At 41.0% G+C, this 25,555-nt stretch overlaps 1 protein-coding gene across 5 annotated transcripts in view; it reads left to right on the top strand.

Annotated features, from left to right (window-relative positions):
* The window catches only part of lsm14b (LSM family member 14B), a 31,016-nt gene extending 10,467 nt beyond the window's left edge, over positions 1-20,549 (top strand). For 2 of the 5 annotated variants that reach the window (XM_086005659.1, XM_086005657.1), the window contains 6 exons: positions 5,922-6,080; positions 6,322-6,405; positions 11,141-11,302; positions 12,018-12,186; positions 14,115-14,284; positions 18,668-20,549. In XM_086005659.1, coding sequence (XP_085861785.1) covers positions 5,922-6,080; positions 6,322-6,405; positions 11,141-11,302; positions 12,018-12,186; positions 14,115-14,280 — 740 coding nt within the window. In that variant the 3' untranslated portion in view covers positions 14,281-14,284; positions 18,668-20,549. Of the gene's footprint in view, positions 1-5,921; positions 6,081-6,321; positions 6,406-11,140; positions 11,303-12,017; positions 12,187-14,114; positions 14,285-15,656; positions 15,723-17,766; positions 17,937-18,667 lie in introns of all 5 variants that reach the window. The other 3 variants (XR_015080657.1, XR_015080656.1, XM_086005658.1) reach the window with 3 other exon arrangements.
* The last annotated feature ends 5,006 nt before the right edge of the window (positions 20,550-25,555 follow it).

Here is a 25,555-nt window from a genome sequence, read left to right as displayed (position 1 = left end):
AAGGAGAATTTTTTTTATTTTTACATTTCAATTTATTGGGGTTATTGCTTCTGATTACATAATTCTAACTGCAGACAGCACCAAATGTTGAGGTGTCACTCAAAGTTTCCTGCCCTGAACTGGTTGCACAAATTACAATCCAAATGTTAATGGTGTTCTTCAAACATCCCACCCCATGCCTGAGGAGCATAGAATTATGAGGGAGGAAAGGTAATTGAAGCTGCTGAAGACAGTTTGGTCCCAAGGAACCCCTGCTGTGCTGTCCTGGGGGATACAAACTTCTGAATGTGGCTTATGAATAGCTAGCTATGTGGAAATGAGATTTGCCCATATGCAATTGTACCAGTGTTTGAACTGGCTTCTAAATCTGTGTAGTATAAATTGGGAAATTCAGCAACAACTAGGGCATGTTGTGAAAGTGGTCCTGCACTATAAATGGGGCATCAATCTGTTTCTGCTCACATCTGGGCAACTGCAGATCATGCTACAGCATTCTTTAATAACATGATACTGTTGGGCTTAAGTTATTGCCATAGCTAATGCCTGTCCAGGTATGACTTGGTGTATTGGATTTCTCTTATTCCTATAAATGGCATCAAACCTTGGTGTGAAGGAACCCACTTTTAGATTGAAGACTAATGAAACACACGTGCTGCAAGCTCTATGCACCTGCAGCTGCAACTCCAGTAATAGAAGTTGTATATGCTTGGAAGCTTGACACTCCACTCAACAGTTAAATTAGAAGGATCTTTTGCTAACAGTTTCGCACTTTATAAAATCAGACTTTGTTGTGTTCAAAGAATTACTGCATGTTTCTGCTACATGCACAAGTGAGTGGAATGCAATGAATTTTGTAAGCATACAATGAGTTTTTTTTGATCAATGGTTCATTGTCTGAAATGGTACATGTGCTTCAAGTAACTTGCATTTATAAAAAATCCAATGGTGCCATGCAAAAGTGTAATTTGGGGTGGAGGGTGGTGGAATGGATTGAGTGAAAGGAGATGATGCAGGGCAGGTTGAACAAAAGTTTGGTACGGGGGAGAGGGCCTTTAAAAGAGGATTTGGGATGGGGATTTTGGAACATGTGGCCCAAGTACCTGGAGGCATGGCTGCTAATGATGGGGCGAAGGGAGGAGTGGTACACATGGCCAGAGTCGGTGAATTGGAGTTCTTTTTTGGGCGGGAGGGGGTTGGCGGGATATGGGTGGAGGAGATTAAAGGCTATGAAAGGAATGAAAAACTAGAATGCGCATCTTCAATTTGACGCAATAGCTCTCAGTCCCCAAAGTAGGTCAGTGAGGATGGGTGAGCAGGACTTTGCTGCCCATTATTATATTGTGCATATATTGTAAGCTGGGTTATGGGCGGCTAGCCAGGAAAGCATTAGTATAGTCAAGTCTGGAGGTGACGACGGCATGGATGATAGTTTCAGCAGTAGATAGGCTGATGTGGACGTGCAGGCAGATGATGTTGGAGGAGTAGGTGTTTTTTGTGATGGAGAAGATATGGGGTCAGAAGCTCGACTCAGGATCAAATAAGTTGAGAACTTTCTAGTTCAGACTGAAGATTACTCTGGAGGGGATGGCAAGTGTATAGAGTTTTGACCGGGTCTGAAGACCAATGCCATTGCCTTTCCAGTGTTTAGCTAGAAGAAATTATAGCTTATTGAAGATTGGATTTCTGACCAAATTACCAAACACAGGCAGTGCTGGGGTGGAGAATGGAGGGGGAAGAGTTGCTTGTTGTTGTCGTACATACAGAAGCGATGTCTTCTCCACTGCAACAACTTGCATTTCTATAACTTCCCAAGGCGCTTCACAGCAATGTTATCAAACAAAATTTGATACTGAGCCACGTGAGATATATTAGGACAGAAGAAGTAGGTTTTAAGGAGTGTCTTAAAAGGAGAGGTTTAGCGTGGGAATTCCAGAGCTTGGGGCCTAGGCAGCTGTCAATGGTGGAGCAATTAAAATAGGGGCTGCACAAGAGGCCAGAATTGGAGGAGCGCAGAGAATTTGGGGGTTGTAGGGCTGGAGGTGGGTTATAGAGATAGGGAGGGGCTGACGCCATGGAGGGATTTAAAAACTGAATTTTTAAGTTTGGATTTGGGGGGGGTGCAGGTGCTTGCCAATGTAGGCCAGAGAGCACAGGTAATGGGTGAAAGGGACTTGGTGTCTTCGTTTCTGGGGTGAGTTAAGATATGGGATTCAGAGTTTTGGGTGAGCTCAAGTTTGTTTAGTGGAAGATGGCAGGCCAGCCAGGCGAGCAGTGGAATAGTCAAATCTAGAGGTAACCAGTCATGGCTGAAGTTTTCAGCAGCAGATGAGCTGAGGCAAGGTTGGCGTCTGACTGTTGCGGAGGTGGAAGTAGGCAGTCTGGTAATGGAGTGGATATGTGCTCGGCAGCTCATCTGTCAAATACAACATCAAGGTTGTGAACTGCCTGGTTCAGCTCAGACAGTTGCCAGGGAGAGGGGTGGTGTTTGTGGCACGGACGGAAGACAATGACTTCTGTTGTCCCAATATTTAGTTGGAGGAAATTTCTGCTGATCAGTACTGATGTCTGACGAGCAGTGTGACAAATTAGTGACAGGGTCGAGATTGGTGGTGAAGTAGAGCCCCAGCATGTTGTCGGCATACATGTGGGACCTGGCATGTTTTTGGATGATGTTGCTGAGGGGCAGCACGTAGATGAGAAATAGGAGGGGGCCAAGGATAGATCCTTAGGGGACTTCAGAGATAATGATGTGGGAGCAGGAAGAGAAGTCATTACAGGTGATTCTCTGGCTATGTCTGGATAGATGAGAGTGGAAGCATGTGAGGGAAGTCCCACCCAGCTGGACGACAGGAAAGGTGCTGGAGGATGGTGCGGTCAGCTGTGTCAAAGGTTGAAGACTGGTCGAGGACGGATAGTTTATCACTCAGTAACCTAGTCATTTGTGACTGAGGGCTGTTTCAGTATGCGGAAGGGGCAGAAACCTGTTTGGAGGGATTCAAACATTAATTGCGGGAAAGATGGGCACAGATTTGGGAGGTGATAGCATGTTCAAGGACTTTGGAAACGAAAGGGAGGTTGGCGATGGGGTGGTAGTTTGCAAGGACAGAAGGGTCAAGGTTTTTTTTAAGGAGAGGGGTGATGTCTGCAGAATTGATGGGGTAGGGACAGTACGTGAGGGGAGGGAACTTATCAGTTAACAGGAAGGGAAGTTGGGTGGTCAGGATGTGCGTCTCGTGGACAAGGTGAGTTCGGAGAGAAATTAGAGAAAGATGTTGGTTCAGGGCTAGAGCAGGGGAGAATCTTAGAGAGATGTTTGGCTCAGTGGCCATGGGGAAGGGAGTGAAGCAGATCATAGAATCATAATGGTTACAGCACGGAAGGTGGCCATTCGGCCCATCGAGACCGTGACGACTCTGCTACACCCACTCCCCTGCCCTTTTTCCCTGTAGCCCTGCAATTTTGTTTCTTCGGATACTTATCCAACTCCCTTTTGACAGATAAAATTGAGTCTGCCTCTACCACCCTTTCAGACAGTGCATTCCAGATCTTAACCACTCACTGTATATATAAAAAAAAAGTTTTTCCCTCATGTCGCCTTTGGTTCTCTTGCCAATCACCTTAAATCTGTGTCCTCTGGTTCTCAACCCTTCTGCCAATGGGAACAGTTTCTCTCTGTATCTACTCTGTTCCCCCCTCATGATTTTTAAACGCCTCTATCAAATCTCCTCTCTGCTCCTAGGAGAACAACCCCAGCTTCTCTGGTCTATCAATGTAACTGAAGTCACTCATTCCTGGAATTGTTCTTGTAAATGTTTTCTGCACCCTCTCTCTAAGGCCTTCACGTTCTTCCTAAAGTGTGGTGCCCAGAATTGGACACAGTACTCCAGTTGGGGCCGAACCAGGGTTTTATACAGTTGAATTAATAATCATTTCCACACTTTTATACTCTACTTCCATGAAGCCCAGGATCCCGTAAGCCTTTTTAACTGCTTTCTCAACCTGCCCTGCCACCTTCAACGATTTATGCAAACATACCCCCAGGTCTCTGTCTGTGCACCCCCTTTAGGATTGTACCATTTAGTTTATATGTCCTCTCTTCATTCTTTCTGCCAAAATGCATCACTTCACACTTTCCTGCATTAAATTTCATCTGCCACGTGTCTGCCCATTTCACCAGCCTGTCTGTCTTCCTGAAGACACTCACTATACTTCCAAGTTTTGTTATCTGCAAATTTTGAAGTTGTGCCCTGTACACCCACGTCCAAGTCATTAATATATCAAGAAAAGCAGTGGTCCTAGTACTGACCCCTGGGGAACACCACTGTACACCTTCCTCCAGTCTGGAAAAACAACCGTTCACAACTACTGTTTCCTGCCACTTAGCCAATTTTGTATCCAGGCAGCCACTGTCCCTTTTATTCCATGGGCTTCAATTTTGCTGGCAAGCCTATTATGTGGCACTTTGTTAAAATGCCTTTTGGAAATCCATGTACACTACGTCAAACACATTACTCTCATCAACCCTCTGTTAACCTCCTCAAAAAACTCGATCAAGTTGGTTAAACACGATTTGCCTTTAACAAATCCGTGCTGGCTTTCCTTAATTAATCCACCCCATCCAAGTGACTTGATTACTGTTTCTAAAAGCATCCCCACTACCAAGGTTAAACTGACTGGACTGTAGTTGCTGGGTTTATCTTTACACCCTTTTTGAACAATGGTGTGACATTTGCAATTCTCCAGTCCTCTGGCACTGTATCTATGGAGGATTGGAATATTATGGCCAGTACCTCTGCAATGTCCTCCCTCAGCATCCTAGGATGCACCCCATCCACTCCTGGTGATTTATCTACTTTTAAGAACAGCCAGGCTTTCTAATACCTCCATCAATTTTTATCCTATCCAGTGTCTCTACTACCTCCTCTTTCACTGTCTATGGCAGCATCTTCCTTGGTAAAGACAGATGCAAAGTAGTCATTTAGTACCTCAGCCATACCCTCTGCCTCTGTGCGAGTCTCCCTTTTGGTCTATCGGCCCCACCCTGCCTCTTACTACTTGTTTACTATTTATATGCCTATAGAAGACTTTTGGACTTTTAAGTTGACTGCCATTCTATTCTCATCCTCTTTGCCCATCTTTATTTTCTTTTTCACTTCTCTTGTCTCAATCTTGATGACAAAAGTCCATGTGCTCCTTGCACTTGTTGGAGGCAGAGGAGAGGGGTTTAAGAAGACTGTTTGTAGTGAAGCGAAGCTGCATGTTTGTGGATGAAGGGTTAAAGCATTGAACTATCTAGTTCAAATGACTGCATGGTTGATCATGTTGTTGAATAGGGCCCTTTGGCAGTAATGCACTAGTTTAAAGTTGGTCTTTAATGTTTTCATGTAAATGATTTTCTGCCAAAAAAAGTCAGTCTTGATAACCAGAGTACATTTGGCTCATTTTACAATTAAGTATAATAGGGTGTTTACACTAAAAATATATTGATGGGGGAAAATTTGCCTCACGTTCATACATGCACACATTGCAAAAAAATTTCACTTGTTCAGTGCATCAAAACTTTGACCAGTAAGAGAGTTTTCTGATCTAACTCCACATTGTAAATGGAGACTCTCAACTGAAGACTAATGTAAATTTTTCAAATTATTCTGGTCCTGATTTGTAGCTGATAATGGAAATTTGTTTGTATTCAAACTTTTTAGTGCATTATTTTCATTTTTTCCCAAATAATAGTTAACTAACCAATGAACTTTGTACCGCTCCTCTTGCTTTATTGCTGCTGTGTAATAATTGCAATTTTATTTCTTTTGTCCATTTCATGCTTTATTAAATGAAGTCAGCTTCTCCAGTGCATGCAAACAACTTTGTAAACTGTGCTCAATTTCTGTTTGTAGTTGCTGAACTAAATTTTGTCTGTTTAGCAGCTGCTGGCTTTCCATTTTTGCCACCAAGACACAGTCCTATGGTGGAACAGGGTGTGCAGACAAGTCCTACAGAGGGTCTTAATCAGAAGAACCTGCAACAGGACAAAATCCCTGCCAGTATAAATCAGCAATCTGTTGGACAGGAGCAAAGGAAAGGTAGGGGCTCTTTAGACCTGCACTGTTGGCCACGTGAAGCACTTTGAATTTTCATGTATGACAAACTACTTGCATTTATATAATGCAGATTAGTGATTGCTAGCAACTGAATCTGTGGCCACTGGTCAATTGATAGTTTTTTAATTTGAGGCCAGGCATTAGTATAGTGCTACACAATGTGACTTTCATCCAGTTGCCGAATTAATGGACAGTGAATTAAACCATTCCTATTTTTCTTCAGTTGTTCAGCCGACTCCAGCACAGCAAAGTCAGGCTCAAGTGAACGACGAGAATAAAAAGCCTCAACCTCAAAGGAGGCGATCAGGTAAGTACTTGTGTTAATCTACAGGTTTGTAGGCTTTTTTCATATGACTAACTTTTTTATACCAAGTTTCAGAGAAAATATATACGCAGTAGATAATAAACCTCAACTGCTCAGTTTATGAATGCAACCTTGATTTTTCCTGACCATACAGATGTTATACATGTTTTCATCTGTGCAAACTTCATATCTAATGGTACACTTTGATTTAAAAATTGTTTGAGATTTGGTTCACATAATTTGACTGTTCTAAATCCAAGCTGCTCCTGTGAAATTCATGTAAAGTTACAATTTCTATACAATTAACTGTTCGTGATGTGTGTGAATGCATTTTTTTCCTACTGCTAGTCTCAATGGCGATGACTTATTTATCTGTGCTAGTGAACCAGGTTGAGGATTATCTTGCATCTGGCATTTAGACTGACCTAGAAACAATTGAGTAAACGACAGTAAAATGTCAAGATGGCTGGATAAAACAAATACAATTTATTATACTACAAAATGCAGAAGTAATGAGGATGTTGCAGCTGCTTAGAAATGTAAGTAAACTAGAGCAAAAAACTTTTTTCTATTTAGAATGTGAATTCTGATTGACTTTGGTATCCTATGATCTCAAGACTCTTTAACCCGCAAGGAGTTGGCAAAAACATTTTGTAATGGCTGAAGGATTATAACAGGTTCATCTCCCTTTTTTTGTTGGAAAGAATCAAGTTCATAAGCTTGATACTTTCAGGTGCTAAGACTCCAATAATTGTTAAATGAGGCCGGTGTAGTCTCAAACACATTTTCAAACTAACTTTGCCAATGGCATTAGTGGATTAAATAGTGTGGATTCAGAATCCAAAAATGCTGGAACACTCAGCAGGTCATTCAGCGTCTGTGGCAAGAACAAGTTAATCCCAAATCATCACTTTCATCAGAGCTGGAAAACAATTGCAGGTAAACGGCATTTAAAAAAACATGGGGCAGGAAAACACAAGCATACATGTGCAGAAATAGCATAACATTTAAAATGGAAAACCGAGATGGTTAAATTGCTGAACTGATACTAACATGGGATGGTGAGGAAATTAAAGACAAGACACATGAAGTGTGAATAGCTGAGGCAGTGGGGGTGTAAGGCAGGTCTGAAATGGAAAAAGCTGGCAAAGTGCCTAATGGAAAGATAAGTTGCTGTTCCTCAAGCTTGTGTTAGAATAGTGAAGACTGAAGTCAAGTCAAGATTGGTGGTGCAACAGGGAATTGAAGTGCAAATGACAGGGAGCTTGATTGGACTTGCAGGCAGAATGGAGTTTGGCAAAGCGGTCACCGAATATGCATTTGGTATCCTCAAAGTAGGGGAGACTGTATACTATGCAGTGGATACAGTATAGGTTAGAGTAAATACACAAATTGCTGTCTTGCATGAGATGAGTGTTTCAGATCCCAGATAAGATGTTTGGTGCTGGAATCATATAGGAAGTTATGGAAATGGCAGATGACCTTCAAATGTGAAGGCTGATGGTTGGAAGGGGAACTGTATCACAGTTGTGGGGAGAGCAGAAGCAATGGCAATAGGAGGGATGCAGTCAAAGGTTTTGTCCCCCACAGTAGAGGGGAATCCTTGGCTGAAGGAGGGGAGGAGAAGAAAATAATATTTTGGAAGCTGTGGTGTGGGTGGTGGCATCATCAGAGCACATGGAGTAACTGGGAGAAAGAAAACTGAGTCTTCGTAGGAAGCAGGGTGGGAAGAAGTACTCTTGGGTCAGTGGGCTTGTATTTGAGTAGAAAGCCCATCCCTGAGGATGGGTTGGGGGGGGGGGGGGGGCAAGAAGGGAAGAGTAAGCTATTCTCCATGTAAAGGTAAGCAATGGGTGGAAATTTTAAGTCCAGTTAATATTCTGTAGATCCGGACAAGTGACTTAATCCCTTTTTTCCATTATGTTGATGAGCCCTGAGTAGGACTGGAACAACATCTGGCTGTGACCCATACAGGTGCACATATCAACACCCTTTATCTGGAGGTAGTGAGTGGAGTTAGCAGTTGCTCAAGGAGAGAACAAATGCAAAGGAGGGTGGTGGTGGCTGGGGATTGATTGGGCTGCTGCTGAAGGAAGAAATAGAGAGCCTGCAGCCTGTCATGGTGAGATGTAGAAGGACTACCTGTCCATAAGAGGTGGTTGGGGCTGGGAAATTTGTTTTAAATGGAAGAGGGTATAAGTCATGTATTTAGGTGGGTAAGGACTGGATGTGGATTAGTAAAGATGAGAGGAAATTAGGTTGGTGGGATAGGAGCAGGCTGAAGTGATCAGTACCAGGGTGTTTGTGTATCTTGGAAGAGGTAGAAGCTGGCTGAGCAGGATTGGGGAACTGAACTTTGGGGTGGGGAGAGTTCTCATGAGACGAGCTCAGTAACAGCCTGTGAAATGATGGTTTAATGTTCATAGTGAGGTTGTCCAGGGAGGAGGAGTTAGAATTGGTATTCAGTCTCCATAAGGTAGAGGTCCTCTTGTACAATAACTGCAGCTTTTCTGTCTGAGTTTTATGGTTGATTTATGTTAGTGAGGGGAGTGGAGAAATTGATGCAGCTCTCAATGGAATGATTGAAGGCAAGAGGCCAGGTGAATTAGGGATGCTGATGACTGGAGACAGGGCTTTGAGTGGAGGAAGCCTCCTGATCTAAAGTATATGTGAAGGTGGCAAAGAAATCTCCATGTCGAGTTCTGAATTAGTGGGGGATGTAGGGGGGACCTTGCTGAGAATTGGAAGGAGATGAGGGAGGGGGGGGGGGGGGGTCAAAGAACATGATGAGGAATCGGGTGAGCAGCTGATTATTGAAGCTTATGGTCCTTGCTACAGGAAACTTTCGTTTAACCAGAAGTTAAAAGTCCAGAAAGCTCTATTTACCGGCAAAATTCAGGAGCCGTTTTCTATAAGTTCTTTTACTACTTGTTGCTTTTTTTTTTTTTTTCCCCACAGTCAGGCTCTGCAAGGTCTGTAGCTAAGCAACAGCTTCAGCTAGAGACGCTTGCAGCTGACTGTTTTGAAGCTGTTGCTAAGCAACAGGGTTTGTTGATTCACAGAGCTGAAAAGCTCTATGTTTTAACATTGCCGCTGGTTTACACGGCAGTTTTGATCTAACGGCACCAGCTCGGTCCCGTCAGTGCCGGATACCAGAAAGTTTCCTGTACCTTAAAGGAAGGAGTGCTTTTTTTTGGTGAAGTGCTGCATGAAATGAAGGATGATGTGGAATGGAGGACCAGGACAGCTCAAATAGTCTGTGCAGCTGAAGTAGTGTGTGCATGTAACACTGCACTGTAGTGCATGGATTCAAATGCAAGTTTGAGACTTGTCTCCATTGTTACAGGTCAAATAGGCTGACCATCTTTTCTCTTTACTTTCCCTTTTCTTCTCCTCCCCTCTCCCTCTTCTCTTCCCTGCCCCTCTTCATTTCTCTCCCCCTCACCTTTTTAAGAACTGAGTTTTTCTAGCCTGGCTAACATTCCATCAACCAACAGATGAATGGACCATGTATCTCATTGCTGTTTGTGGGATGTTGTGCATATAATGACTGCCATGTATGTCGATAAATCTTGCTACCTTTATGAAATTGTGTGTGAAGCAAGATGTTTGAGATGCATAAGGGTGCAAGTCTTGCCCCCTCCTCCTTCCCTGATCTACAAGATCCAGCATTTTTCTTTGCTGTTGAAACTTTAATCTGTTTCCATTTTTAAAATTCCTCAACTGCAAAGAGTTCATATCTTCTATTAGGCTTTTATCCACACATTATATGGTGACCACTGTTAAGTTTGAACTTTCTCCAACTATGTTTTACACTTTTTTTCACAGCACAAAGGCAGTTTTCATAATTGGACCTTTTTGTCTCTTAGAAACTGAGCCTTATGTATAATGTGACTAGGATAACCTGCCACAGAGCAACTGTCTGCTTTATACCATGCTTTTAAGCACTGGGGACTGCAAGTTGATTCAGAAGATGGAAATATATAGTTGGGCCACTGTTCAGGCTAAAGCACACCTACAAGCAGGCTAATTACACTGAAGCAGTAACACAAGAAGCTAGCAGTATAATTGAATTGCAATTTAGTATTTCAAAATCTTAAGTACACTTCAATAAATTATGAACGGAGTTTGATATGTAGTAAAGATATCATGGAGCCATGTTTCACCACTGCGTGGAAATGAGTGGTTTAAAACTGAACTGGAGCCCTCTTGGGAATTCTCAGCTCTTGTACAGTTTGAGATTCCAGTGACTGGTTTTAATAGAGCTTGCACAAAATACAGGGAGGGCATACAAGTTATCAATGTGCCTGACATCAGAGTCTTGGCACCTGCCAATGCACAAGATAAAATACATTGGAATGTCTACTAGGGAAACTTCCTTTTATGATTCAGCCATTAAAGATAGAGTTTCTTCTCCCCAGTCTCAAACTTGTATATTTTAAAAACATGTGGTAGATTCTGAAACAACTGATGATCTAGCCAATAGTCCCTGTGGTGCAATAACTAAGCATGATCACTTCCCTGGAAATTTAAATGTCTCCTAGTTATTCTCCCCAGCCCTGAAGAACTGTTCCAGCCATCGCTAACTGAAGTCCACTTTTAAATTCACATAATTCTAAGTCAAATAACAAAGTTGGTGTTTCCTGTTTTGAGGAATGTCTGAGCTTTGCTTCCTTCAACTGTCACTTAAAAATTTCCTACTTTTTTTTTAATGCAAGAAAATGTAACTTGATTTTAGGCAACAGAAGAGTCAGAAACCGTGGAAGAGGGCAAAATTTTTCTGGAAATAATAAAGAAGCCACTATGAAATTTGAAGGGGACTTTGATTTTGAAAGTGCAAATGCTCAGTTTAACAAGGAGGAGTTTGAAAAGGAGTTCCAAAACAAACTCAAAATAAAAGGTAACTTATCACTATTTATAAAAAGGGATTTGAACAAAAGTTACTACAAACCATGAAAATAACTGACTTAAAATATCCATTCTTGGGATATTGGCAAGGCTGGCATTTGTTGTCTATCCTTGGCTGCCCTCAAAGGTGGTGCTGGACCACCTTGAACCACTGGAATCCATATGGTAAAGGTACTTTAAATGCTTACCAAGCATTAAAATGTTCTTGCTTTCATGCTCAACTAGTGCAATGAACATCAGTCACTGCAGAAGTTGCCTGTCATCACACAGGTTCTAATATTGCAGAGATTTCAAACTACCCAAGGTTTTTGTCTCTGGGCTACATAGGTGCATGCCATGTACCCAGAGGCTGGGGGTGAGAAACAGGGACAGGAGACCAGTTTAAATCCATATTTCCATTCATTAAAAAATATCTCAAGTTGGCAATATTTAGGTGTTTGATTTTAGGAATTGTCAGTCCACAAGGTTCTGATTTTAGAATTATCCACCATTGACTCAACAGCACTAAAGTACTTTTACAAACCTCTAAGCCCACACTATTCAAACAAACCAGTAAACCGATTGTAGTATAAACTGGCATAAGTTGCCTGGGCTTCAATGCCAGGGAATGGGGCTGCATGTGGTCCAAAGGGGACCTTTTGGACACCTCCTGTTAGTGTACAATTGTGAGGTTCATAGCATCTAACTGAGTACTTCATAACTTTTAGATGACACAGTGCATAAAGGAGATCTTGGTGATCAAGAAGAAAAAGGCGATTCAAATGTTGAGACACCAAGTAGTGAAGGAAATAAAGAAGAACCACCTCTTGGACCCAACTGTTACTATGATAAAACAAAATCATTCTTTGATAATATTTCTACTGAGCCAAAGACAAGGTAAAGATTGTGTAGTTAATATATATTCCATGTAATAAATTGGATTTAATTATGATGGTTGCCTTGGGTACAGTTCTATATACACCTGATCAGTCCATTCTCTTCCCCCTACTTGAGTTGTCACACAAGTGCTTTTATATAAAAAAAAAATTAGTTTTGCAACTTGCCATCTTAAATGTTTAAAATTTGAGTTGTTGTGGAGTTTGTATTTCATTTTAAAGGGTGGTGAACATTATTTTGTTCTAAATATTTGAAACTCCTAAATTTGCAGTCAAGTACCTTTTCATGTTTTCCTCCCTTCTAGTTAATAAGTCAATTAATTAAGCAAACTGAAGACTGACAAAGGACAACCTTCACATTCCTCCATCTGAGTCATCCTCATGGATGTGATGGCACTAATGTTAGCAGATTTTCAGGGATGAGGGAAGACAGTTGTAGACTAGAAAAGCTGGGGTTGTTCTCCTTGGAGCAGAGAAGGCTAAGAGGAAATTTGATAAGTGTTTAAAATCATGAAAGATTTAAATAGAGAAACTGTTTCCAATGGTGGATGACCAGAGGGCACAGATGTAAGGTGGTTGGCAAAAGAACCAGAGGCAACGTGAGGTAAAACCATTTTATGCAACAGGTGGTTAGGATTTGGAATGCACTGCCTGATAGGGAGGTGAATACAGATTCAATAGTAGCCTTCAAAAGGGAATTGGATAAATACTTGGAGGAAAAAATTGCAAGGATATGGGGAAAGAGCAGGGAATGGGACTAACTGGATTGCTCTTCGAAAGAGCCAGCACACACTTGATGAGCTGAATGGCCTCCTGTGCTGTACTATTCTATAAGATGGGAGTGCAGGCTGGGGAATGCAGTGAGAATTGTAATTTGGTTTTAAAGTGGCCTAGGCTGGATCAGTTTTAGTTTGGCTTGAGGTGTAGTGCTGAGGCAGTCTTTGGGTGGAGGAAGTTGGTTGTGGGGGGGATGTGAGAAGAGTGTGTTTGTCCTGGGCTTGCTTGTGCATTGCTTATGGCTGTAAAGAGGTGCAGCATTGGTGTTTATAGAAACTGGACATAATATATTACATTGGGTGACTTAAGTCGCCCATTAAATTGGGAAGCAAGCTGGCTTTATTTTTTTACTTCAAGAAAATCAAATGAACTGCTTTTGAGATTGAAGGAATAGTTGGAGCGTCCATAAAATTCATAGGTCAAGTCAATCATTCAGGATTAGAAATTGGCTATCTAAATCCATAAATGGAAAACATCTGATCCAAATACTCTTATGTACCATTCAGTTAAAATACAGACTCTATCCTGCATATACTTAATATGCTGTGGCTTTGATTTTATAATAGTCCTATAAAATAACACTCCACTAATAGGCAAGGCAAAAGTTAATAATGTAGAGATGTTTAGTGGTCATAAGGATGTTCACCAGAAAGTGTGGAGAATGTACTTGGCATATAGCTGCTGGTAGCCTCTTATTCTCCCAGTTCTGTTATTTCTTCCCCATAATTGTCTAACAAGGTTACTCTTGGCGGGAGTACACATTGCATGGTGACTGCTCTCCAGTACGGCATACTATTCAACATTTAAGTTTGAACTTGGACAGAGTGTTGATGTGCTCCCAAACCTGTCTGCAGGAGCTCTGGGTTTTTACTTTTTAGCCAAGTACATAGTCTGATTCTAGATTTCCCTCTGTTGGGTTGTCTAAGATCAGTTAAATTGGTGCAGACTGGGGAACCTTGCTCATTGAGCTATGGAGTGCTATTGCAGCTGCTCAGACTTGTGCTTTACTCAATGCCAAAAACATCAGACTTGATTTGAATAGGTTGCTTATTCTTTACAGTTCATTTGATGGCTTTGTTTTCACAACTGCATTTAAATCTTGTAGCTTCACCAACTTCATCCACTGCTTTATGTCCACCCAACTTGTTATAGGCGTACATGGGCTGAAGAAAGAAAACTTAATACAGAGACTTTTGGAATCTCCGCTAAATTTCTTCGTGGACGTGGTTTTCGTGGAGGCTTCCGTGGTGGAAGGGGCCGTGGAGGAGGGAGAAGAACCTCTTCAATGCCAAGAAATAGTGGTGGTAGCAGGGTTTAGTAAGGTATAGCAGTAGGAAAAAGTTTTGAGTGCTTCTGTTGCTTCAGGTATAAAGGAGACTTCTTGGGCTAAACTTGGTGTATAAAAATTTGTCCAATTAATAAAGCCTGACATTACCTATTTTTTTAATTGGTAATGTTGGCAGACTTAAAGCTATTTGCCACAAGTGCAATCAAACTTGTTTTCATGTATTATGTACTAATTTTTTGAGTATAGGCATTGGGCACCCTAAACAAACAAGACCAGATGTAAATTGAGACACTCCAGCAAGAACAGTGATTATTGCATACTGAATCTTTAACTTTTTCGCTTCCTGAAGTGCATAGATGACTTTTGTAAATCAATATGACCACTTATTTTGGAGAAATAAAAGGATGGGGAGATGCTATGAAACTCTTTCTTGCTCTAGTGTAGTTCCATACTTGTGCTGAAGGGGGAGAAAAAGACAGGTTCAGCTGCCAAAAGATGTGTAACCCCTTTTAATATCTGAAACCATCTTCCAAGATGTTAATTAACATGTTCTCAATTGAAATCATGAGTTTATACTAGATAGCTTGCATTGGGGCTTGAGGAAAGGCTATGAATGATGTGCAGAAAGCTTTTATTCTATTTTAATGTGAGCATCTTAAGTTTTCAAACTAATTTTTTTTCTGCCAGTGTACTTGACATACTTGTGTTGAACAAATAATTTGTACAGTAGCTGTTAATTTTAAATGTGCCATTTGGGTAACTTGAGCAATAAGCAGCCCAATTCAACAAAAGCTATCAAATACATTGCCAGGTTTTACTGCATGTTGATGGTCATTGTCAGCATGCTGCAGTGCATTGCATCACTTGTGAATTTTATTTTAAATTGAATATTGCAGTGGATAGTAGTTTCAGGATGTAATGTATTTTCCGTGCAATGCACAGTCCCTTCAGTTCTGTTAAACTGACAGACCTAAAACACACACCACTGCATTTGGTTAGATCAACCCATTGAATGATTAGCCTGATGGATGAGTGCATATTGTTCTCTGAACTAAAACATCATACGGTAGAATGAGTTTGAATATTGATTTTTTTTTTTTTTTAGCTCCCTTTTTGTAAACCAGCAAGACCTGCAGAGATTGTTCACTAATTGCTGTGAAAAATAGACACTATATTGCTCCTTGGAGCCAAGGTTGAGCCATTCAGGTATTTTTGAGACCCGGAAAGATTTTTTTTTTGATTGAGGCACCCCTCCTGGAAAGTTGGTCTGATCCATGAGCATTGTTTAGGATTCCTCATTAAATTTCTGATTTGAGTGATGTCTAGAAGTACTTAAATCTCAATGAGTAAAATAATCTGTTTGAAGGGGTTAATGTATGTGTTGGCTGATTTGGTCTCTGTCGCAGTCTTTGTCTCATTAGAATTATTGGGACTACGAACTCAATGGTGCAGAAGACTTGTTTGTATGCTAGGTTAGTACCTTGTTATTACTGTACTTGATACTTCCTCACTAACTGAAATATGGTGGAAGGTCTGTTTGGGTCATCCACAATGTTGCTGCTGACCAGATGCTGAGCAGTTAACCTAGCTTATGTTTAGAGTTTTGTGTATTTCTGTACTGTAAAGAGCTTAATGATGCCTTCCATATGGATAGATTGTCTGTCTGCAATTGGAAATTTAGGGGTGCTAATTATGTGTTGCACGTTGGCTCTTTATTGGCCCAAAGCGCACGGGTAGGTTGAGACACTAACTGGCGTTTTTGTTGGTTGTATTTGGGTTACTTTTTAGTAGTTTGAAAAATGGCCCCTAAAAAGAATGCATGGAGATTGTAATTAGACTTGTGTGGGTTTGTCAGTTTTTAGTATTGTCCTTAATCTGGTTCATTCAAGGATTTGTTTTTTTGTGTACAGTTTGCGTTTTGATGCAAATTCCAAGATGCTTTTGAAATATTGAGAAGGTGGTGCTTTAGCAGCATTGGTCTACCATTCAAACACTTAAATGTTATGGGGCTTTTTGTACTGTTCCATCCCAAGACCTGGGTTTGAGCCTAGCCAAGGATGAAAGTCTCCTATAATAGAAAATGCTGGAAACGGGCAGCATTGAGGAGAGAGAAACAGTCAACGTTTCTGGTCGAACCCTTAGTCAGAACTGATTAAGGGTTTGACCCAAAACGTTGACTCTGGTTTTTCTCTCTCTCTCCGATGCTGCCTGACCTGCTGAGTGTTTCCAGAATTTTCTGTTTGTTTTCCAGCATCTGCAGTATTTTGCTATTGTGAAAGTCTCCTATGTCTGGCTGTAAGGGTCCCAAGTGAAATGAGTTTAGGAATGAAGTATGAATTCACAAACTAATACTACCTGTAATTTGGAGCCACAGAATGGTGCTGTAGAAAATGGAATAGCAAGAGCTGCTATAAGGTGGAGATACAAATGAACTGTTGGGAATTGTAAAGAACCCTTATAACTAACCCTGAATATTTTATATTCAATGCTAAATGTAAAACATTTCTACAGTATTTGTCAGCTGGAGTATAAAACTCACCCAAATCTTAAACTGTGGCTCCAATTTGCTTTGTGGAACTTGCACCCTTGAAGTAAGACAGCAACCAAATTCTGGTGCAGTGCCTGACCTAGGACAATTTTGAACTTTAAAAATTTCTGATGTCCAGAATAAAGGAAAAAGTGGAATGACAAGAACGGCTTTGTTTTCTTGGCTAGGACTGCTCTAATTTCAGAAATGTAAGAATGCCTTGAGGTGGTGGGAAGAAACAATGTTACATCATGACTGACTACCCTTCACTTGAGGTGGCTGCCATTGGCCAATTTCTAATGCCCAAATTACATGCATTTTAGTAACTCCAGTATCCATCCAGTGATGGCAGGCAGGCATAATCTATCTGCCATAGCGTTTGGCAGATTGGGATACCAGAGGCTACTTTCACTGAACTGGGTCTTTGTGGCTGCTTAAATACTGCTGAAATGTGGACATTCTCCTGAAACGGCTGTTGCCTTGGAGCCCAGATTTCTTGTGTGGCTTTCCCTAATCTGTTTATTGATGGTGGGGGTAAACAAAGAAAGCAGAGCTGTTTAAAAACAACCAGCAAGCCAAAAATCAAATCCATGGTCTGTTGTCCTTGCTTCAAAATTTCTTGCCCTGATTCAAAATTCTTGCCATTAAAACTCACATTGGTTATAAACTTTTGAAATCCTGATGGGCTGAGTATTCTGTCAAACAAAAGTACTGTAGAAATGTTTTACATTTAGCATTTGGAAAAAAAGACTTTCATTTCTATAGCACCTTTCACAACCACTGGACATCTCAAAGTGCTTTACAGCCAATGAACTACTTTTGAAGTGGAGTCACTGTAGTAATGTGAGAAACATGGCAGCCAATTTGCACACCGCAAGCTCCCACAAACAGCAATGTGATAATGACCAGATAATCTGTTTTGATGTTGATTGCGATATAAATATTGGCCAGGACACCAGGGATAACTCCCCTGCTCCTCTTCGAAATAGTGCCATGAAATCTTTCACGTCCACCCGAGAGACCAGACGGGACTTTGGTTTAACATCTCGTCTGAAAGACGGCACCTCCAACAGTGCAGCACTCCCTCCGCACGACACTGGAGTGTCAGCCTAGATTTGTGCTCAAGTGGGACTTGAACCCACAACCTTCTGGCTCCGAGGTAAGTGTGCTAAAGTATTCAGGGTTATTTACAACAAGGGTTCCTTACAATTCCCAACAGTTAATTTGTATCCCTACCTTACAGCAGCTCTTGCTGTGCTGTTGATATTCTGTGGGTGCATAGGATTCTGCTGGAATGTCCCAGTAGCTGAACTATATTGTAGGTAGAATTAGAATTCAAACTTCTGGATTTGTGAAGAAAGCATATAGCCTCACTTTAAAACTCCAAGTGCAAGAATTGAGCTAGAGGCCTTTTGTTTAATGGTTTAGCAAAATAAATATCTTTGCTTGTTCCCCAATCTTTAGATCTCTGCTTTCCTTCTGTATATTTTTGTTTGCTGCTTTACAATGATCTAAAAGTTGTTTTTGTGGCCTACTTTTCACCTAAACTGATTTGGGGTGGAGAGGGTGAGAAGTGATTTACTTTTTTGCTTGGTTATGTTTAAGTCAGCATAAACATTGATCAGACATTTTGCCATCTTGTGCTTTAATGGCATAGCTACAGGGGGTGGGGGGGGCACTACATTTTATGCTGCTTGGTTTTTCATCTGTGAAATGGGACAAACTAGATGTAAAGGCAGACCACAGTCCTTTCGTGAAGAGTTGAAAATATGGGGCAAGTTTTGCTCTGTTGACTGATAATTGATTTTCAGCTATATGCATAGCTGAAGAAAACATTTAACTCTGCACCCATATCATACATCTAATTTTACTTTTTTTTTTGCATTTCAGAAACTCTAGGCGATGCTGAAGATTTGGGTTTTTGGGTTCTGTGTATATACACTAAGAATTGGCACTACGGATGTTACTTGTGAACTAGTGGGTATTCATTTTTGTTTAAATACACCCAAAGGAATAACTGGCAAGCTAGTTGTAAAATGCTGCTTCTAGTATCCTGTCAATTAAGGTTTTGTATTGATTTTGAGCTCCTTATCCAGTGGAAAAGGAGATGAATGTATTTATTTTGGGTTAGCTGTGTGTTTAACAGGTGTAGGAGTAATTGCTTGTCTGTAACTGGCTAGTTTACACACAATTGTGCAAGGAAAGCTTAATTTATTATTTGAAGAACAAAGCTTCCATGTTGTATCTGTTGCTGCATATGCTCAGGATTGTCACCAGTCCTTTCTATTACCATGAAAGCATCTTTGTATCTGAAATGTTTCTCACCCATGCAGATTCTCTCACAGCTCCACATGGTACTGAAGGGCAAGACTTGTCTTTTTACTGTACTTAAATTTAGACAACTAGTTTTAAGTATTGTAAAATCATTAAAGGATGTAATGAACAGTAACAAACATGAGTTGGTATGAGCAGATTTTCCATGCCTTGTGTATGCACTTGGAATTGAGTAACTTAAATATTTTTAGTTGCATCTGTTCACTTCACTTACAGTTTAAAATTTGTTTATTGATATACAGTATCCTTGTAATTGGAACAATTGCAAACAATGGCTTATTTTCAAGTGCTTTCCAACTGCTCTCTTCAATCTTCAATGTTTGGAACTGCTTTTCAGTTAACCTCCATGTTTGCATGGGTGAAAAGGATGGCTTTATTTAACCTTTTTGTATTTGTCTGCAATTGTTTTTATATTGGTTTAATTCAGATTCCTGGAGACTGGTATCGGTCAGCTGGCTCCCAGCAATTGGTGCTAAATCTGGATCATTTTAACTTAACTTCAGTAGACTAGATCGTTATTCATGAGTCTACAATTCTGCCGTACGGATAAAGGAGCTGAATTTAGCAGCTGAATTTAGCAATGTAAATGCTGTGAGACTACTCAATGATGCTGGTCTCCTGGAATCTGAATAAATGGTACGACTATAAAAAGCAGTGTAAATATACACCAATTTGAAATCCATTCAGGCATGTGTGCCAGTTTAGATGGTGTAACTATTCTCAATGGACTTCCATATTTTCCGGCTTGTAATAAAAGCTGCTTCTTTGCAGTGCATTAGTACTATGAAGTTGGTATAATGCTGATGGGAGTCCAACTGCTAAGATTACTGTGTTTTCTTTTATGGGCTACACGTCAGAGGCATCAATTCTTTACATAAATTCTTGGGTTGTAGCATGTGCATAAGTGTGGTTTATTTTGCCTGGCATACATCCAATTTATGAATGTGCTGGAATTTCTGTGAAACCGAGTTCAAGTTTTTGTTCATGCTATAAATACCAAGAATTGCATGTAATGCCAGACATCAAACTACTAATCTGGATGTTCACTGCAGTGTGCAGGGCAAGGATAATCATTTTTGAAAAGGAAATGTGCAGCAGTGCTCTGTACAAAGCTAACCTGTTTTGAATATGTTCAGATACCTGCAGATGTTTGAATGTGTTGTATAAACTTTGTTTCATTTAAAAAAAGGAAAAAAAACCTTTTGGCACTTGTTGATCTGGGAAGAGTTGGCTAGCTTTGGTGGAAGATCACTACCTTTTTGGAGCATTCATTGTTCTGTAAGCAAGCCTGTTATTGCACACTTTGAACTTTTGAAGACCGACATTATGTAATGTCACAAAGCCATGGTAACTGCACTCTTGTAGCAATAAATATTGTGTGAAGTACACTTTAACATTGGGCAAATACCCCAATGATTTAATAAATGACAAGCAAAAATATTTTTCCTTCTCTTATTTTAAGGTCTTTGCTCTGCTTGACCTGAACATGTGATATCCTTTTCATGGTGTATTTAAATTGTAAAATTCCCCAGCAGAGGTGGGGAAAAAAGCTTTTGATCCATATTGCAGATCAATGTAGATGTGTTTTATGTATCTAGGATGAGAAAAGGCTCACTTTTTGTTGGATGTCATCTGCATGTACTAGCCACAGTTGTACCTGCTGATGCCTTCCCACAAAGGTTGTCCATTTTAAGAAAGGGTTGCATTTATATAGTTTTTATCACTGCACAAATATCTAAATTCTCATGTACAATTTAATTAAATGCAGTGAGTTAAATAAGACTCCAAGATGAGACTGGTCCTTAGCTGTATGAATGCAGTAGTTATGTTGCTAGACTAATAATCCAGAGAATGAGCTCAAATCCCAACATGGCAATTTGAGATTTTGAATTCGGTTTAGAAAAAAAATCTGGAAATAAAATTTGTAGTGGGGTTGGGGTGGATGGAAATGACCATTAAGCTATCAGATTGTCATAAAAATCCAACTGGTTCACTAATCATTAAGGACATGAGGAAACCTGCTGTCCTTACTGGTCTGGCCTACATGTGACTCGTTCCATACCAACATGACTGACTCTGAGCAAACTACTAATCCCTACCTAATGGCATTATGGGAGCACCATTACATGGATTGCAACAGTCCACCATCTTCTTGGGGCAACTAAGGATGGGCATTAAATGTCAGCAATGCCCACATCTCCAGACTGACTTGGGGTTGGGAGGGAGGGAAGAGAGAATCAACTTGTAAGTTTCAAATGTATGTATTTATTATGACTAGTAATTACAGTTTAGTATACTGAACGTTTAGCACTGCAGCCTTGATACAGCATAACATTGTCCTTTTTTTGCACATCACCTAGTGGATGTGCATTATGTGGCTTTCCTGAACATAATGGTCCAAAATTTGCAGTCGGAGGCTTTCCACAGGCAGATGCCTCCAACCTGGTGTTTTTTTTAAAAAAAACTACAAATTTGCCTGGTGGTCCAGGAGGTACGGAGACTTGTGCTCCTGGCCGCCTCTGGGTACGTGTGGACAGCGGCCCCGGCCCAACCAATGAAAGGGAATCTGCATTCCTACTTACGGTATGTATGTATGTACAGAATCCCCATAAGTATGAATGGGATCACTTAAAATACATGAAATAAAAAATTGCACTTAATTAATTAAAATGCCATTAAATATTAAACCAATTTAATTTTTTGAATTGTTTTAATGAGGCTGAAAAACTTTATTGGACAGGGTTTTTAATATAAATGTTTTATTCTAGTTTTAAAACTCTTGTGCTGGTAAAAGCAGGCCTTACGCTTGCTTTTACCAGGTGCAAGAATTTCATGGGCATTCAGCGGGCAGAAGTTGGGCAAATAGCGCAACTCTCCACCTGCAGCGGCCCTTTTCCTGGGATGCGGATGATCTTGTCAAGAAGATTCTTGACCGATCTCAAGTTCCGGGTTTATGCGCTTCGCATGCCTAAACCCGGAATTTGTATGGGCGTGTACGTACCCGTAGGTCGCAAATGGGGCCCAATAAGGTGTCTCCTTACAAATGTACTTATTAATTTGAATACTAAAGTTAATTAATTATTGCAGAAACAGGACATTTGGCCCATCAAGTTTGCACACTTTTGTTTTTCTTCATCAGCCACCTAGTTATTCCACTTTCCAGCTATGGTTTGAGAGTGCCACATTTGAACTCTTTCTCTAACTCCCTTAATTATTTTTGTGATTGTCTTGAATTTATATCCTCTTAACCATTTCACTGACTCAATCTTCACAACCTCATCAGATCACCCATTCTAGTGGGGGGAAAAAAGCCAGAAATTTTGTAGTGTATCTCCATAACACAATCCCTCATCTCTAGTATCTGCACTACCTATTGCTTTTATGCCCTTCCTATAATGGGTCTCCAAAACTGTGTACTGTATTCTAACTGCAACTTAATTATGATTTTGTACAAATTCAACAGTACTTTGTTGCTTTTGTATTGTATACCTCCAGGCACAAAACCAAGAAATCTGTGCTGGTTTTTCTTTTTGCCTTCCTTCACTCAATCCACCTTGGCAGGCTTGAGTCCCTCTTAAACAAGACCATTGTTTCCCTCTATATTGCTATGCTCACCATAGTACTGATCTCTGCCTCTTCCCAAGCAGCACCTTGACTGCACCTTCTCTGCTTCCAGTTGCCATATTATCCAATGTACTCCTCCCCATCCATTCACCCCTCCACTACTGCCCCCTTTGACTACCAGCAGATAGAATCACTGCCCCTTTCTGTGTGGTCCTCCTGAATGTTTGCTCTTTCAAATTAACAATTTCATTATGGATGGACATAGTGACATCCTGGCAATAAACTTGACTCATCACTGCCAGCTCCTTCATATTGCTGTGGCATTGCCCTTATCAGCTAATCTCACCCCTACTCCTTAGCATCTTCTCATGTGAGCACCACTGACTTCTATCCATCATTTCATCCAAATAGTTCTATCCATCATTTCATCCAAATAGTTTTACCATCAGGTATTGGCAAATTGACACTTCAGTCCAGATCTATGACCATCATTCTAGTTGAAGAAGCCTCCTTTTATCCTTTCCCTCCAAGCCTATTTCTAACTAGGTGCCTTAATTCCATGTGCCAGCATATTTTCTAACTTTATCAAACGTGAAAATACAGGAAACTTTGGTTTAGCCGGAGGTTGTATGTCCGGAAACCTTGATCTAACGGCAGAAATCAGCAGCCGTTTTGTTAGGTTTTTTTTCTTCCCCTAGCATTTTTTAAACAGGCTGTGGAAAGTGTCTCTGTAGCTTAGCAACAGCTTCAGATGTTTCCAAGGTACAGGCTGTGTTTACAAGCTGTTGCTAAGCAAGTGTTTATTGTCAGAAACTGAGATGAAAACTTCCGTATCCTTCAACATTAGCGCTAGTCTATCCGGAAGTTTTGATCTAACGGCACCAGCTCGGTCCCGGATCTCGCGAAGTTTCCTGTAACGTGAATGGGTCCTATTTTTCCCCTGAAGAAAATAATTGTATATACACTGAACTGCTGCCGTTCCAGCTGGGGGGGGGGGGTGAGAGCATACCCACCCCACTATTAAACACAATGGTGAGAAATTCAACTTGCACGGGTTTCCAGTGTGAAGTGGGTGGTTCGTATGTGTGCCTGATATTGGCAAGAGGCCATAGCTACATTCAGCATCAGACCTACTTTGAATGAAACAAGTGAGTCAGACAGCCCGATGCAGCTCATCTGACTAATTCCGCCCATCTCCAAGCCAACCTGCAGGAAGGTACTGGCAGAAAGACTTTCATTTATATCATGCTTTTCACGACCACCGGATGTCTTGAGCGCTTTACAGCCAATGAAGTAAGTTTTGAAGTGTAGTCACAGTTGTAATGTAGGAAATGTGGCAGCTAATTTGTGCACAGCAAGCTCCCACAACCAAGAACATGATAAAGAGCAGATAATCTGTTTTAACATAAATAGGAGAATGAGTATGCCATTCTGTCCTTTTTGAGCCTGCTCTGCCATTCAATAAGATCATGGCTGATCATCTACCTCAACTCCACTTTCCTGCCTGATCCCCTTGGTATCCAAAAATCTATTGATCTCGTCTTGAATATACTCAATGACTGAGCCGGCACAGCCCTCTGGGATAGAGAATTCCAAAGATTCACCACCTTGAGTGAAGAAATTTCTCCTCAGTCCTAAATGGCTGACCCCTTCTGAGACTCTGAGCCCTGGTTCTAGACTCCCCAGCCAGGGGAAACATCCTCCCTGCATCTACTCTCTCAAGCCCTGTAAGAATTTAGTATGTTTCAATGAGATCACCTCTCATTCTTCTAAACGCTAATATAGGCCTAGTCTACTCAATCTCTCCTCGTACGACAATTCCCCATCCCAGGAATCAGTCTGGCAAACTTTCGCTGCACTCCCTCTATGGCAAGTATATTCTTCCTTAGGTAAGGAGACCAAGACTGTACACAATACTCCAGGTGTGGTCTCACCAGAGCCCTATATAATTGCAGTAAGACATTTTACGCTTGTAATAAAGGCCAACATACCATTTGTTTTCTTAATTGCTTGCTGTACTTGCATGTTAACTGTGATTCATGTACAAGGACACCCAGGTCCCTTTGAACACCAGTATTTCCCAATCTCGCCATTTAAAAAAAAAAAAAGTTCTGCTTTTCTATTTTTCCTACCAAAGTGGATAAATTCACATTTCTCCACATTATATTCCATTTGCCCACTCACTTAGCCTGTCCATATCCCCTTGAAGCCTCTTTGCATCTTCCTCACAACTTACATTCCCACCTAGCTTTGTATCATCAGCAAGCTTGGATATATTACATTTGGTACTCTCCAAATCATTGATATAGTTTTTGTGTTGATTGAGGGATATTGATCAGGACAATAGGATAACGCCCCTGCTCTTCAAAATAGTGCCATGGGGTCTTTTACATCCACCTGAGGGCAGACGGTTTCACGTCTCATACGAAAGACGGCACCTTGTGCAGTGCTCCCTCAGTACTGCACTGGAGTGTCAGTCTAGACCTTTGTGCTCAAGTCCCTGGACTCCACAGCAGGAGTGCTACCAACTGAGCCACAGCTGACACAGGAGGGAGGGGGGGGGGGGGGGGCTGGCAGCGGCCCACAGTATATTTAGAGTCAGGGGAAGCTCCACAGAACTGTAACCTGGTTGATCAAGTCTTGGTGCAGCTAGGTGGAGCTTGCATGGCAATGGGACCCAATTTACATATGCAAGGAGCTTAATGCCTGTTCCAGGTGGGAATCCTAGACACTTGCCCAATCTGGCAGTTGGGCACTTCTGGGGGAGATCAGGCACAGGAGCTTACAACATGTAATAGTCTCACCAAAGTTAATTTTACATCCAAACAAACATGATGAAATTATGTTGTATTTCTCTCCAATAGGTGGTCAAATTGGTAA

The sequence above is a fragment of the Somniosus microcephalus genome, chromosome 13, assembly GCF_052327205.1.
Source record: "Somniosus microcephalus isolate GS21.2 chromosome 13, FLI_Smic_1.0, whole genome shotgun sequence".
Taxonomy (NCBI): Eukaryota; Metazoa; Chordata; class Chondrichthyes; order Squaliformes; family Somniosidae; genus Somniosus; species Somniosus microcephalus.
This window is presented reverse-complemented; position numbering and strand designations above follow the sequence as displayed.